The sequence below is a fragment of the Bombina bombina genome, unplaced genomic scaffold (genome assembly GCF_027579735.1).
Source record: "Bombina bombina isolate aBomBom1 unplaced genomic scaffold, aBomBom1.pri scaffold_776, whole genome shotgun sequence".
NCBI lineage: Eukaryota > Metazoa > Chordata > Amphibia > Anura > Bombinatoridae > Bombina > Bombina bombina.
The window spans coordinates 115,838-132,208 of record NW_026510855.1 but is presented as its reverse complement, the minus strand read 5'-3'; the positions used below and the strand labels follow the sequence as shown (position 1 = coordinate 132,208).

Below are 16,371 nucleotides of genomic sequence, written 5' to 3'. Positions count from 1 at the left end.
TTAAAGGGACAGTTTACTCAAAAATGTTCTCCCCTTTAATTTGTTCCCAATGATCCCCTTTACCTGTTGGCTTGTATTAAATTGTTTACAAGTATCTCCTTTACCCTTATATTGGCATTTGAAATAGTTGATTTAGCATGTGGTATCCCCACCTATTCTGAAAGTTTGTGGCCACAGGTCCAAGCTATAGATAAGCTTTGTAAACACAGCCAGCAGAAGAAATTACACTCCCAGTGGGATATAGCAGAGGTAATGTAATAAAATGTTGATTTTCCATTGTTCTCTCGAAGTACTGGTGATTGTTTTATTGACAGATATAAGATAAAGAAACATGTATATGTACACAATGTAATACAGTAATGAGATCTGATTATACCTACAAGCTCAACCCATTTTATTAGGTTGTGGCTTCAAAACACAAAATCAGAGCTTTAATATATATAAATAAACCTTAAAAAGCTCATTTTCATACATTTTTTACTCTGCAGTTGGTAAAAAAGCAATTGTAAACACATTAAGGGAAAAACTATTTTACAGTATACTGTCCCTTTAACTCTCATGAGATTTCATAGTAAACTTCCTTAAACTGAATAGGGAAATAACATGAGTGTGTATGAGGCTCGCTCCTTTGCCTGTCCTGGGACAGGCATACTGATTTTCTGCTTAAAGTTCTTTACAATGGGGTGTGAATACTTAGGACATTTTGAGGTAAAATATCTTCCTTTTTAACATAGAGATGTTCAGGTAATATTTTCTAGTCAGTTTTTTACAGCTATGCTGCATCACTTTCAAGTGTTTCAACATTTGGGTATCTTGGCCCTTTAATATTCTAGCTCAGTTTCAGGAGTGGGGTTTGTGGCTCAAGATCAGGACAAATTATGGGCACAGCTGAGCAGAGTGATGACAGAGGTGGGGTGCATCTGAAAGGGTCTAGATTGTTCCCATACAAATAGGGTAGGGGAACCAAAGGGAGGTATAGCAACACATAGCTACCAAACTGTGACAACCTAGCAAAATGTGATGCTGATGGCAGCTCTAATGCACATGCAAACATTTTACAATCTAGGGGAAAAGGAGGGGCTTCATTACAGCATAAAAGGATTGCATTTTGCAAATACTGTCATTGATTTGACAACTTGTTGCTAATGTAAAAGAACGGTCAAAAAGCCACTTATAGCTTCTTTTATATCACATCAATAATCTTTTTTTGTGGAGCCCATTCAGTTGGGGAAGTGAGAGAGCTTTACTGAATCAGATGCTCTTAATAATATAAGCATAGAAAGCCTATACATACATATATACAGTATATATATATTCACCACTTTGCCCAGAAAATTGTTGCAATTACAAATGTTTTCTCATGTTTATTTCTTTTGTTTTTATTGCTATGACACAAAAAAGTGGAGAAAAAAAAAGTCAAATCTGACACATTCCAAGCAAAACTCCAAAAATGGACTGGACAAAATTATTGGCACCTTCTCATAATTGTAAGAAATAATTGCATTCCAAGTTTGTGATGCTCCTGTAATTTGTAATTAACCATTTGACTACTAAGCCATTTCCCATCTGGGTGCTAAGCTGGATTTGAGCTTTTTTTTATTACTTTGTTAAATATATTTATTTTTTACTTTTATACTTTTTTTCCCAGATCACCAAGACTTATACTGTTCAAAAGGATAGCCGTTTACCTTTCCAACGGTGGGTCTTGGGGGTCTGTAGCTGCTTAAATGCCCGAGATACAGGCTTCTAAGCAGCATGCCCCCATTTCCCTATATTGTTCATTGTTAATTTTAAATAAAGTTGCGCTGTGACGTCATCACGTCATTGCGTGTGACGTCACCACACGAATCGTGAAACCCCGGCGATGCCTCTCACTATTCAGACCAGATCACCTGGGTGGGAGTAGGTGGGAGCCCCCAGATTGCCTTCAAGGTGGGTGGGTGCTAGCGACGGATCTGAGCCGTCGTCGGCACCTGACTGGGACAATTTGCGATGGCTCAGAGCCGTCGTAAGCACTCAAAGGGTTAAACTCACCTGTATCAAATAACAGGTGCTGACAATATAGAAATCACACCAGCAACCAGTTAAAATGGTACAAAATTGGCTCAACCTTTCTGTTGTGTGTCTCTGTGTGCTACACTGAGCATAAAGAGAAAGGGCAGCAAACAATTGTCTGAGGATTTGAGAACAAAAATTGTGTAAAAGCATTGATAATCTGAAGGTTACAAGTCCATTTCCAGAGATGTTAATGTTCCTATGTCCACTGTACGCAACATTGTCAAACGTTTACAGCCCATGTCACTGTAGCTAATCTCCCTGGATGTGGACAAAAGAGAAAAATTGATCAAAGATTGCAATGAAAGAATTGTTTGAATGGTGGATAAAGAACCTCGATCAACTTCCAGACAAATTCAAGTTGACCTTCAGGCACAGGGTACAAATGTGTCAGCTTGCATTATACGTCGCCATCTAAATGAAAAGGGACGCTATGGTAGGAGACCCAGGAGGACCCTACTGCTGACACAAACATAAAAAAGCCAGATTGGAGTTTGCCAAAACTTATATGAGGAAACCAAAATCTTTTTGGGAGAATGTGCTGTGGACAGACGAAACAAAACTACAGCTTTTTGGTAAAGCCCATCATTCTACTGTTTTCAGAAAAAGAAATGAGGCTTTTAAAGAAAAGAATACAGTCCCTAAAGTCAAACATGGTGGAGGTTCACTGATGTTTTGGGGTTGCTTTGCTGCCTTAGGCACTGGATGTCTTGACTTTGTGCATGGCATTTTGAAATCTGAAGACTACCAAAGAATTCTGTGGTGCAATGTAGGGCCCAGTGTCAGAAAGTTGGGTCTCCGTCAGAGGTCATGGGTCTTATAGCAGGACAATGACCCAAAGCACATGTCAAAAAGCACCAGAAATGGTTTAAGACAAAGCACTGATGAGTACTGAACTGGCCAGCAATGAGTCCAGATCTCAATCCCATAGAGTACCTCTGGAGAGATCTCAAAACAGCAGTTGGGAAAAGGAACCCTTCCAATCTGAGAAACCTGGAGCAGTTGGCGAAAGAAGAGTGTTCCAAAATTCCAGTAGAGAGGTGTAAGAAACTCATTGATGGTTACAGAATGTGATTGATTTCAGTTGTGTGTGCTACCAAATATTAAATTGAGGGTGGCAATAATTTTGTCCAGTCCATTTTTGGAGTTTTGCGTGGAATGTGTCAGATTTGGCTTTTTCTTCTCCACTTTTTTGTATCATACCAATACAAACAAAATATATCAATATGAGAATGCCAAAACATTTGTAATTGCAACAATTTTCTGGTGCTATATACAGAAATGCAGGGGTGCCAATATTTTTGGCCATGACTGTGTATATATAACTGGATGTTAATAATGCACTATGAGGTCGATTTATCAAAGGCTTTCGCCAGCCTTCGAGCCCCAAGAGAACCTGCAGTCTGTATTTATGAAGCAGCAGTCATCAGACCGCTGCTTCACTAACCTCTTTGCCACCTCTTAGGTGGCGAATTTCAATCTCCCCAGTCTGTTCCGACCAGGGAAATTGACAATTCCTGCCCGCACGTGATTGGTTGTGCGTGGCCAGTGGGCAGCGTTGCACAAGAGCGCAATTTTTTTGTTGTTAAATGATGCCTACAGGTGTTTGTGTGTGTCACATATGAGGTTAGACTAGGTCTAAAGCCCACAGAGGTATATTCAAGGAGCCTTTAATGGAAGATGACAATGAAATTGCAAACATGAGATCCCAGTGCAGATCATTTACTTGTTGTATGCTACACTTAGGGCCCCATGGTCTAAAGCTCTACGCTCAGGCGAGATGATCTAAGTAGTCTTGTCAGTACAGTGAGGTCCCTCAAAGATCTTCAGAAACACAAATTTTACCTTGAAAGATGTTTATCTTGCTATATATTTTCTGTATTTAAAGGGAGACTCCTTTATTACTCTCCCTATGGGTGATGCGGGAAGTCAGACGTGGACCTGTTGCTCAGTGTGTCTAGAGGGATATGGCTCCACCTCACTGACGAGGCCCACAATAGGCTGAAATGTACGTCTGGGGTTTTGTCGTTTCTTTCGTTCAGAGAGGGATTGAATGGTATTTCGGGACTGGACTGCACGGTTAAGTCAGGATCAGACTGATATGCTACAGGAAAGTTCTTCTCTGTGAAAGGCACATGTTGAGCAAAAAGAGGCTGCTTCTAGGGTGGTAACTATCCATAGATCAAGCTATTATGCTATTGTTCGTTCCCAGGTTGAGCGCTTCTCTCTTTTTATTTATGCAAATTATGACTCTTAGGGAAGTCTCCCTAAGTGTGATGCGGGAATCTAGACGTGGACCCGTTGCTCAGTGTGCCTAGAGGTATATGACTGCACCTCACTGACGAGGCCCACACTAGGCAGAAATGTACGTCTGGGGTTTTGACATTTCTCTCGTTCAGAGAGGGATTGTCTGGTATTTCGGGGCTGGACTGTACTGTTACTTCAGGATCAGACTGATATGCTACAGGAAAGTTCTTCTCTTTGAAAGGCACATGTTGAGCAAAAAGAGGCTGCTTCTTAGGTGGTAACAAGCCATAGAACAAGCTGTTATACTAATGTTCGTTCCCAGGTTGAGCACTTCTCTGTTTTTATTTATGCAAATTATGACCCTGAAGGAAGTCTCCCTAATGGTGTTGTGGGAAGCCAGACGTGGACCCATTGCTCAGTGTGCCTAGAGGGATATGTCTGCACCTCACTGACGAGTCCCACAATAGGCCAAAACGACGTACGTCTGGGGTTTTGCCTTTTCTCTCGTTCAGAGAGGGATTGAATGGTATTTCAGGACTGGACTGCACTGTTAAGTCAGGATCAGACTGATATACTACAGGAAAGTTCTTCTCTGTGAAAGGCAGATGTTGAGCAAAAAGAGGCTGCTTCTTGGGTGGTAACTAGCCATAGAACACGCTATTATGCTAATTTTCATTCCCAGGTTGAGTGCTTCTCTGTTTTTATTTATCTTATTACTTTATATAATTTAAAAAAAATCTCAAAGATTTTTCTCTCCATGCCGGCAAGTTTTCGATCTTCAGGCTTGTAGAGACACTTAGCGCCTGATGATTAAATTCTCATCGTCGTGGAGAGAAAGCATGCACATTTTTTTTTTTTTAGTATTATATTACGATGTATGGGCCTCTCTTGGATCTTCATATTTATAATGAATAAAGGAGGAGAAAGCTGGCTGCTTATGTTAGAATTAACATTACATTAGACAATATCAGCAGCCATGGTGTTGGCAAATATCAAGTAAAAAAAAAAACAAAACAGTGATTCAAAACTTCAAAACTTGTGTCATTATTACAAAACAAAAAAAAAACACTGTGTCCCTTAAAACTCAACAATCAAGTTTAACTGGTATTACACTGTATAAGCAAGAGCCCTATTTAAGCAAACTATTGTATTTGTGCATGACAAAAAGTTAAGTTTAATGTGTTTTGACTGTTAAATAACAGGAAGTGCATGTTTGTACAATACTATGGGACAAAAGTTTACTGACTGATAAGCAAAAGCTACTCCAGCTATATTGGTGGAGAGTAAATTTTTTTGAATGAGAAGCAATAAACTACTGGGAGGTAGCTCAAGCATATAAGTGCAGCCAACAATCAGCAGAGAGCTTCCAGAAGTGCATTGTTGCTCCTGTACCTACCTAGGTATGCATTTCAACAAAAAGATACCAAGAGAATAATGCAAATTAGATAATAGAAGTAAAATGGAAAGTTGTTTAAAACTTCATGCTCTATCTGAATTACAAATGTTTAATTTTCATTTTGCTTGACATTATCCCCTTCTTCCCTCTAGTCATGGGTGCTGCCATGTGGAAATCTGACTTTCAAATCATCCATTTGCTAATGTGTTTACACATGTGCAGCAACTCTCCTTCAGATACCTGCAGTGTAAACTAGGTTCCAAAATGGCAACACCCATGATTAGAGGGAGGTGCGTGAAGTGTTTATTGTCCCTTTAAAACAATATTTTGCATTCTTCCTGTATGCTGTTTTCAGGTAAAAGTATAAAAATGTACAGTGCAGTGATTAACAGATGGATCTCTCATTCTGTCCCATAACCCTTTGCTAAAATATAACTACTTCTTCTCTATTTGCAACAGTTCAAGCATCTTGTACAGAATACTTTCAGATAGGTCAGCATGCTAAGGCACTGTGGCTGAGCTCTGTAGCAACCCAAGGGTTGCAGGTTCGATCCCTGGCGAGGTCCACTCAGCCTTTCATCCTTCCGAGGTTGATAAAATGAGCAGCGCCTTGAGACCCTTACGGGTGATTAGCCGCGCTTTACAAGTACTCAATACATACATACATACATACTTTGAAATTAGTAATTATCAAAGGTTTTATAGGGCCATTATACAAGAAACTGCCGATGCCCAGATCAGCAAAGGCAGCTCTGGAGTTGGTAAGGCCTGAGGCAAAATTCAAATATGAGGCTTCTCTTATGTTTAACTTTTATTACATATAAAGTACCATACTGTACTGCACTGTATACCTGGTTGAGTACAATACCATTCCCTCTTTTTTATTTAGATTATTTATGTTTTGGTTTTCCATTGTTCCAAATCTCTCACAGAGACACAGAGAGAGAGAGAGAAAGAGAGAAAGACAGGAGAGAGACAAAGAGAGGAAAAAGACAGAAGAGAGAGCAAGAGAGGAGAGAGCAAGAGAGGAGAAAGAAGGAATAATTGAAAAAGGTAGAAGAGAGGAGAGAAGAGAGAGAGTGTAAATAGAAAGAGAATAAAGATAATGGTTGTAGATGAGAGAGAGAGAGAGAGAGAGAGAGGAGACAGAATGGACAGAGAAAGGGAGAGAGGGGGGAGGCAAAAAGGAGAGACAGCAGTGAAAAGAAAAGTCAGAGAGAGGACAACAAGTGAAGACAGAGTCTTGAGGGAAGAATGCAGAGATTAGAAAGAGAAATATAAGTAAGAACAAGAGAGGGGAAGAGAGAGGAAGGTGAAATAGAGTCAGAAGATAAAATGAAGAGAGAAGAAAAAGGAGGGGGAACAGAGAAGAACAGTGGGAAAAAGTGGAGAGGGAGATTGAAACGAGAGGACAAAGTGAAGAGAGGCGAAGTAGTAAGGGAAAGGAAAGGAAAGAAAATGAAGTTAGTGAGAGAGATAAGAGAGAGCAAAGAGAGAGACAAAGGAGGGACATCAGATGAGGGAGAGAAGGAGAGAAAAGAGTAAAGAAAGGAGTGGATAAGAGGTGAGAGTGAGAGAAGGGACAGATGAGAGCGAGAACATAAGAAATGTTAATAGCAACTTATCATCTCTGGTTTCAGGGGTTAAAATGCTGTGCTCCTTTCCCTTTTACATATTTATTGTTGCCTGTGTCCCCTCTGCCTTTGAGTATGCTGAAGCTGACAGCACCGCACAGGGGCAGCAGAAGGTGGAGCCTGTACTTGACAGTCAGAGAACTTGCAGTTCTGTAAGAGGGTTTGAGGGTTAGAATATCCAGCTGTGCCAGGAGAAAGTTAATGGACAGGGCCACTATACTACAAAGAAACTAACATCCCAGGATAGAAAAAGAAAACAAAGAAAGCACATTTTTCTATGCCCCTCTGCAAGGCCCCATCATGAGTAAGGCTTTAAGTGGTCACCTAAAACTAGAGCCTATGAGCAGCTGTAGTCGCACAACCAAGCAGGGGTAGTCGCACAACATACTCTAACAAATAATAGCATATGATTTTCTCTCTATAATGACCCTTTTAACGCCACACATTGGCCTCTAGTTATCGAGCCGTCAACCGCAAATACGCTGGAATTCCGCAGCGTATTTGTGGCGAGGCTGATTCGCTGTAGTTATCAAGCCGTACAGCAAAAGTAGAATCTAGTGACGTAACCTATGATCCTCCGGACTCAGTCCGACACAGATCGATGGTTACGTCACTACAGATGTTCCGAGGGCAAGTTCGGCACAATCTGACTACTTTTGGTAGTTATCAAATACCTACCAGGTACGCTCGCCACTATTCCGGGCCAGCGTACCTGGTTTTCAATCCATAGGAATCAATGGGAGTCTGACAGCAGCGAGAGCTCATGTTCGCTGCTGCCCGATATCCCATTGATTTCTATGGGAATGTCTGCACCTAACACCCTCACATGTACCCCGAGTCTAAATACCCCTAATCTGCCCCCCCACACCTCCGCCACAGATATTTTACTTATTAACCCCTAAACCACTGCTCCCGGACCCCGCCACCACTATAATAAATATCTGAACCCCTAACCCGCCGCTCCCGGACCCCGCCACCACTATAATAAATATCTGAACCCCTAAACCGCCGCTCCCGGACCCCGCCGGCACCTACATTATACCTATTAACCCCTAATCTGCCGCCCCTATACCGCCGCCACCTACATAAAGTTATTAACCCCTATCCTGCCGATCCTGGACCCCGCCGCAAATAAATTAATTGTTTAACCCCTAAACCGCCGCACCCAAACCCCCGCCGCCACCTACATTACATTTATTAACCCCTACCCTGCCCCCCCTACACCGCCGCCACCACCTACAGTACATTGATTAACCCCTAATCTACCCCCCTACACCGCCGCCACTATATTAAATGAATTAACCCTAACACCCCCCTAACTTAAATATTATTTAAATTAATCTAAATAAATATTCCTATCATTAAATAAATTAATCCTATTTAAAACTAAATACTTACCTATAAAATAAACCCTAAGATAGATTGTAGCTATTTTAGGGTTTATTTTTATTTACAAATAATCATCCAAGCGGCATCTTCTATCTTCATCCTTGCGGCGATGAGCGGCTCCATCTTGAAGACCTCCGGCGCGGAACATCCTCCTTGGCCGACGACTACCGACGAATGACTGGTCCTTTAAATGACGTCATCCAAGATGCCGCTTGGATGAAGATTTCTGCCGGATGGAGGACCTCTTCTGCCCCATCGGATGACCAGTGGTGCCTGGCTGGGTGAACACGGCTCAAGGTAGGGTGATCTTCAATGGGTTAGTGTTAGGTTTATTTAAGGGGGATCGGGTGGGTTTTAGAGTAGGGGTGTGTGGGTGGTGGGTTGTAATGTTGTAATTTAGTTTAGGGTAGGGAATTTTATTATTTTGGGGGGCTTTCTTATTTTATTAGGGGGCTTAGATTAGGTGTAATTAGATTAAACTTCTTGTAATATTTTTTTATTTTTTGTGTTTGTTTTTTTGTAATATAGTTTAGTTTATTTAATTGAATTTTATTTTAGATCATTGTAGGTAGTTTATTTCATTAATTTATTGATAGTGTAGTGTTAGGTGTATTTGTAACTTAGGTTAGGATTTATTTTACAGGTAATTTTGTAATTATTTTAACTAGGTAGCTATTAAATAGTTAATAACTATTTAATAGCTATTGTACCTAGTTAAAATAAATACAAAGTTGCCTGTAAAATAAAAATAAACCCTAAAATAGCTACGGTTTAGGGGTTAATATATTTATTTAGTTGCGGCGGGGTCCGGGAGCGGCGGTTTAGGGGTTAATAAGTATAAAGTAGGTGGCGTCGGTGTAGGGGAGGCAGATTAGGGGTTAATAGGTATAATGTAGGTGGCGGCAGGGTCCGGGAGCGGCGGTTTAGGGGTTAATATATTTATTATAGTTGCGGCTGGGTCCAGGAGCGGCGGTTTAGGTGCGCGGCTCATCGCTCCGTACTTGGTGCGCGGCTTGTTGACAGCTTTCTTGATAACTTTGGCGAACGTATTCAGGTCCACGGCAGAGATGTAAGGCGAGCTTAGGCGAGCGTATTGGGCCGGCGAATGCAGGTAAGTAGACAGCTTGATAACTAGAGGCCATTCTATAAACATACACATTTTAACATAGTAAATTGTATTTTAATATGTTGGAATAAAGGATTTTTTAAATTTGTTTTTGAGTGCAGCTGCATTACTTAACATACCCCCAATTAAAGTTGCCATTCAGCCAGTATTTTGAAGGTGTAGGTCAATGTACAAATATTGAATAAAGAAAAAAAATACAGTGTTATGGAGAAATATCCAAAATGTGTCATTTTAATGCTAAGTAACATGGCAGATCGTACCATCACAAACAAATGCACATTTTGTAGTTGGAGCGCGAGTCTAGATTTCTTCTTTATATTAGAATCTCAGAGGGAGTTTGTCACATGCTTATTGTGCCTCTAGTGTCCTTGAGCTAAGAGGATCAGTTATGAGCTGAGTTAATGCTGAGGCCAGCAGAGATTAACACCTTATACACAGGTGCAAAAATGGGTCAACTAATATTAAGATTTTTTTTTTATTTAAAGTAAAACATGTTATCATTATTTTGACACTATTCTTTCTATTTTGAATACACATACGTCCCATAAAAAAAAAAGTATAAAAATTAAAACACAACATAAAAGCCACTTTGCTCCTTACTCACCCCAAACCAATCAGTGATTTTTCCCTGATTTTACAGGGACATTAGTGAGTTTTCTTTACGGTATTTAATCAAACCCAAGGTCTTGGCAGTGTCTTTGTCCATAGGCAGTGATGAAGAGTCATACTCTGGCTTATCTCTTTGTTTTATCTTGCCAGGTGGTTCACAAACTCCCCCAGACAGCTGGCATCACCAGGACTTTTACCCATCTGCTGAAATATTTGGAGCAGGAACATAGTCACAATGAACCTAGAACCTGCAAAGTCAGAACTCAAGTCAGCCACTCGTGTAACAGGGGGACCAGCCACCCCCAGGAAAGGACCACCCAAATTTAAGCAGCGACAAACCAGGCAGTTCAAAAGCAAACCCCCTAAAAAAGGAGTGCAAGGGTAATAAAAATAATATGTATAATGCATACTTGCTGCACTGCATGCTTGTGCTCACACACACGCTGGGCTCTTTTTATTTGGCAAAATTCAATAACAGTTATAGCCAATCACACCAGCTTTTGTTATTCTCTGCAGTAGATTCACTAAAGCTCACTAATCTTTCTTAATATGGTATAATGTTCCCACAATTTGACACATAGGGGCTGATGATCTAAAGATCACTGCTCTGTCGAGATTATCTAAGAGGTCTTGTCAGTACTGTGAGGTCCCTCAAACAATTTTATGAATACATTTTTTATCTGTTGATCTCTCTATACAGGGTTCTGTATTTCTCTTAATTTCCTAACTGTCTACAGCAGGAAGTCACTAACTGACATGCCTGGTTCACTAAAGCTGCTATATGAGGTCTGCTGAGAAACTGTTGTTTTATTTGTAAAGGATCATATAAAAATATTAGCTCCCAGTTAGGGAGTGAAGAGAAACAATAGCTCAGTGATTAGAGTATAGTACTTAGGTATACACATTCAGTGAAACACCCTGCATGGTTTATCCAATTTTTAGGAGAGTTAGCTGCAAAATAGGTAATGCATGTCAATTGCAAATTTAACTACACCTAATGCTTTATTTATATAACCTATAATAATTTTAGAGTATAATGCCCCTTTAAGTATGAATGTTCGACAAGTATATACTTACCACACATTTTCTTTGGAGGGACAAAGCATTTACTTTTACTGCCTAGTAACAGGCACCTCTCTTATTGTTCTTGCAGATTTGGAGATGATATCCCTGGGATGGAGGGGCTTGGAACAGGTACTCATATGCACACACAAAACAACAACACAATATGTACCCATAAACATGTAAAATCATTATTTATCCATTTAGTGACTATATTATTAGTGCTATTGTTTATGTTAAACATTTTCCTAACATTTTTAAGGAAGTTTAAGAGTTTTCAAATAAAATAGGACAAGTCCGTGCTTAAGGGCCGAATTATTTAGCACCGTATGGTGCCTAATACATCTGTTTCCACTCGGGCCTTCAGGCTTGCCGGAAACAGCAGATAAGAAGCAGCGGTCTTAGAACCGCTGCTCCTTAAATGGTCCACCGACTTTGAGCGGCGGACAGCAATCAACCCTATCAGATACGATCGGGTTGTATGACACCCCAATTGGCCGCGAATCTGCAGGGGGCGGCATTGCACAAGCAGTTCACCAGAACTGCTACTGCTATGCTAAAATGCAGACAGTGTATGCTGTTGGCATTTAGCGATGTCTGGCGGACATGATATGCTACAGCGGATCATGTCTGCCAGACATTAATAATTCGGCCCCTTAATGTTACAATAAAGGCAAGTTGTAATATAGGTTAAAATGGTTCATACTACTGTTCTAAAAGAGGGTTCAGAAAGGGAAAAACACAGATCACAGTTAATAAAAAAACAGTTTAAAGGGATATGAAACCCATGGTTCTGATAGAACATGCGATTTTTAAACAACTTTCTAATTTACTTCTATTATCAGTTTTTCTTAATTTTCTTGGTATCATTTGTTGAAAAGCAGGGATTTATGCTTAGGAGCCAGCCCATTTCTAGAGCACTATATGGCATCAGTTTTACAAGAATGTCATCCATTTGCACTAGATGGCAGCATTATTTTCTGCCATGTAGTTTTCCAGATGCCTACCTAGGTATCTCTTCAACACACAATATCATGGGAACAAAGCAAATTTGATAATAGAAGTAAATTAGAAACTTTTTCTGTCTGAATCACAAAATAAATATGTTTAGTTTGGTTTTCATTAGTATCAAATACTTCTCACCAAGAAATACGTGAAATTACATTGTACTTATCTAAATTGTGTATTTTATAAAAATAGCATCTAATATGTACAAAGACGGATTTTTGTTTATAACATTTTTATATTTTAACACTTGCAGCATAGTCTTACGTGTACTAGAACATCCACACATATGTACATCCAACTGTCTGTGCAATAACACAAAACTGCCTCTCTTTTGTTTTTCCCAGACATCACCGTTATTTGCCCCTGGGAAGCCTTCAACCACCTGGAACTACACGAGCTGGCCCAGTATGGCATCATTTAGCAAGCTCCCCATCTTGCTTCTCCTGCCACTCTCCTTGCCCATGGCTATATCAATGGCCATTCATTACAGGGGAGGTGTTTCACTCTTCGGCTCTTTCTTGTTCTGGGGTTCATGAACCAGTCTGTCAGCTTTCTGCTCTGGTACCATCCCAGCTAAATAGAATGCTGTACGGAAACGTACTCCAGACGCAATTTGTTTGATAGCTCTTTGACTTCATTGTGTTACAATAAAATCTTCAGAAAGAGGTTTCATTTATAATCCTATCAATTTGTAGTAAATACCACTAACCCATCATCTTACATCGCCAACAGATCCCAGTGTGCAGTGACATAGCCCTATTTCCTTTTATAATCAATGATCCATGAATGTCATTTTTGCCCAGTTTTATCTTGTTGATAAGTGATACGATTATTTTCTAGCATACGTCGTATACTGATCTAGAGAGCGTAATGCCCATTCAAACATATAGCTTTATTTAACCATTGTATCTCAGTGCTAATCCTATTACATATAACCTCTTTACTAATACTCTTGTAAAACAATGACCTTTAACCATGGTAGTGAGACATACTAGGATAAAGGATTCCTGTTGATAATAAAGACAAAACAGATGATAACCTTGTGGATATAATACTTACCCTATACTGTACTTGCACATGAAACTGGACTTGGTGAATCAAATTGTAAAGTGTAGTTTTATCTAAGGGAAGAATCATTCAGGTCCAGTGTATACACAAAAGAAATAACAGAATATTACATACTGTGCAAATTTTCATGCAATGTTTTGTTTTCATTATGTGGGCATTTTGGAAGACTTAGGACATTAGCACAATAGTGTTGCAGAGTGCTATTGGAGTACACTCTTTCCTAGTGTTTTACACTTGGTTTTTCCTGTTCATTTTTTGAGACTTTTCTACTTTGGACCTAAATGTGCATTCTGTCAGCAGACACAGAAATATAACCCTATATTAATATTTGATTAGTTGATGGGTTAAACGTGGAAAACATGCAGGGAGGTGAAATTAAAGAATTCTAAAGTTTAAACAGTAGCTATAAACAGAGGTTTATTAAATGTTTGCGGAGAGAGCTCAATTTAGATCTGATATAGGAGTACTTAAAGGGCCATTATACCCAAATGTTGAAACACTTGAAAAGTGATGCAGCATAGCTGTAAAAAGCTGACTAGAAAATATCACCTGAACATCTCTATGTAAAAAAAGAAAGATATTTTACCTCAAAATGTCCTAAGTATTCAAACCCCATTGTAAAGGACTTTAAGCAGCAAATCACTATGCCTGTCCCAGGATAGGCAAGGGAGTAAGCTTCGTGCACACTTATTTTATTTCCCTATTCAGTTTAAGGAAGTTTACTATGAAATCTCATGAGAGTTAAAGGGACAGTCAAGTCCAAAAAAAACTTTTATTTTTCAAATAGGGCATGTGATTTTAAAGAACTTTCCAATTTACTTTTATCAACAATTTTGCTGTGTTCTCTTGGTATTCTAGTTGAGAGCAAACCTAGGAAGGCTCATATGATAATTTCTAAGCCCTTGAAGGCCGCCTCTAATCACATGCTTTTGTATTTGCTTTTCACAACAGGGGAGAGTAGTTCAAGTAAACCATATAGATTACATTGTGAGCATGCCCGTGGATTGTGGCAGACACTGCACTAATTGGCTAAAATGCAACTATATGCAAAATAACTAAAAGTCATGTGATTAGGGGTGGTCAGAAGATTCTTAGATACAAGATAGTCACAGCAGTAAAAAGTGTATTAATATAACAGTGTTGGTTATGCAAAACTGGGGAATGGGTAATAAAGGGATTATCTATCTTTTTAAACAACAAAAATTCTGGTGTTGACTGTCCCTTTAAGTCAAATCTCATGAGATCACAGTAAAAGAGCTCATGACCTCAGCACTGTTGATGCCGATTGGCTGCAGTTAATTTCTTCATTTTTTTTTTTACCTGCAGCTGGACAGTAACTTAAAGATAACTTTTTACACAGAACTTACTCTGCTGAGCTGAGGAGATTATGAGGTAAAATATCTTCCTTTTTTACATAGGGATGCTCAGGTGATATTTTCCTGTCAGCTTTTTACAGTTATACTGCATCAGTTTCAAGTGATTTAGCATATGAGTATTATGTCCCTTTAAAAGGGATATGAAACCCAAATTCTTTCTTTTATTATTCAGATAGAACATGCAATTTTAAGCGACTTTCTAATTTATTCCTATAATCAAATTTTCTTTGTTTTCTTAGTATCTTTATTTGAAAAGCAGGAATGAAAGCTTAGAAGCCGGCCCATTTTTGGTTCAGCATCTGGGTATCACTTGCTGATTGGTGGCTAAATGTTTTGGTATCATATCCCTTTGAGGGAAATAATTGAGAAACACTGCAATATAGAACTCCCATGTTTTGGTTTAAATAGTTTTTTATTGAGATTTTGTTAGAAGAACAAAACATACATTGGTCGCCAAGTGACACTATTGACAAAAGTTCAATGAAATAATACACTTTACATATAACATGACAAGAATAAATAACACAGTAAAGGCTTCTGAAATCTCTATTTTATAATAATAGGGTCTTATGTGTGTGACTATTTGGATGACCCCTCATAGGCCACTAAGATATAGGTAATGATAAAGATGTGATAGTCACGTTCACGGACACTTTTGGGCCTTATAATAAATATTAAACAAGCTCCCATGTTTTAATGGTAAATGAGAGCAGATGGTTGAGTTTATTTCCAGGATAAATCTTAATACTGCATAATTTAAACTTACACTATTTTTTTGTATTTTTTTTGGGGGGGGGGGTAACAGACATTTGAAATTTTATTTAGGAGTATTGCAAACTTTAAAAATATATCAGCAGTGCAGAAAAGCAGAAAAGAAGATAATTACAATAAATATAACTGCACACTGGTTTTAAATAGATGATTTATACACTTATTAGTGCAATACTTAAACTCACTTCACATAATTTACTTTCTTAATCAAATCCACCAATTTAAAGTTTGTTTATGGGTATATGGTCCGAGATAGGTTTTAGCTTCGCTAGACATGTGACTAGTACAATCTTATAAAGCATAATGTATTTTTTTTAAAGCTTTTATTTTCTATTATCCTCAAAGTAAAAGCTTTTATTTCAATATAAAAACTCACATAAACCTAAGCCTAAAGTGCTGAACGCTTAGTCACTTCTTTTTTAGACTACAAAGCATACTGGTGTTGGCTTTCTATAACTCTTATATACATTTTTTTTCCTGATTGTAGCCTAGATTCATTATGAATGCAAAGAACACACTAGTGAGATAAAAAATAATCTCTCCAATTCTGATTTTCTCCTATAGAGATGATTGATAAAATCTTAAAGGGACATGAAACCCAATTTTTTTCTTCTTCCATGATTTAGAAAG

At 38.8% G+C, this 16,371-nt stretch overlaps 1 protein-coding gene across 1 annotated transcript in view; it reads left to right on the top strand.

Annotated features, from left to right (window-relative positions):
- LOC128643494 (retinal rod rhodopsin-sensitive cGMP 3',5'-cyclic phosphodiesterase subunit gamma) overlaps positions 1–13,564 on the top strand; it is a 39,118-nt gene extending 25,554 nt beyond the window's left edge. The window contains exons 2-4 of the mRNA XM_053696339.1: positions 10,607–10,837; positions 11,610–11,650; positions 12,871–13,564. Of these exons, the coding sequence (XP_053552314.1) occupies positions 10,692–10,837; positions 11,610–11,650; positions 12,871–12,947 (264 nt within the window). The 5' untranslated portion in view covers positions 10,607–10,691 and the 3' untranslated portion in view covers positions 12,948–13,564. The remainder of the gene's footprint in view (positions 1–10,606; positions 10,838–11,609; positions 11,651–12,870) is intronic.
- The last annotated feature ends 2,807 nt before the right edge of the window (positions 13,565–16,371 follow it).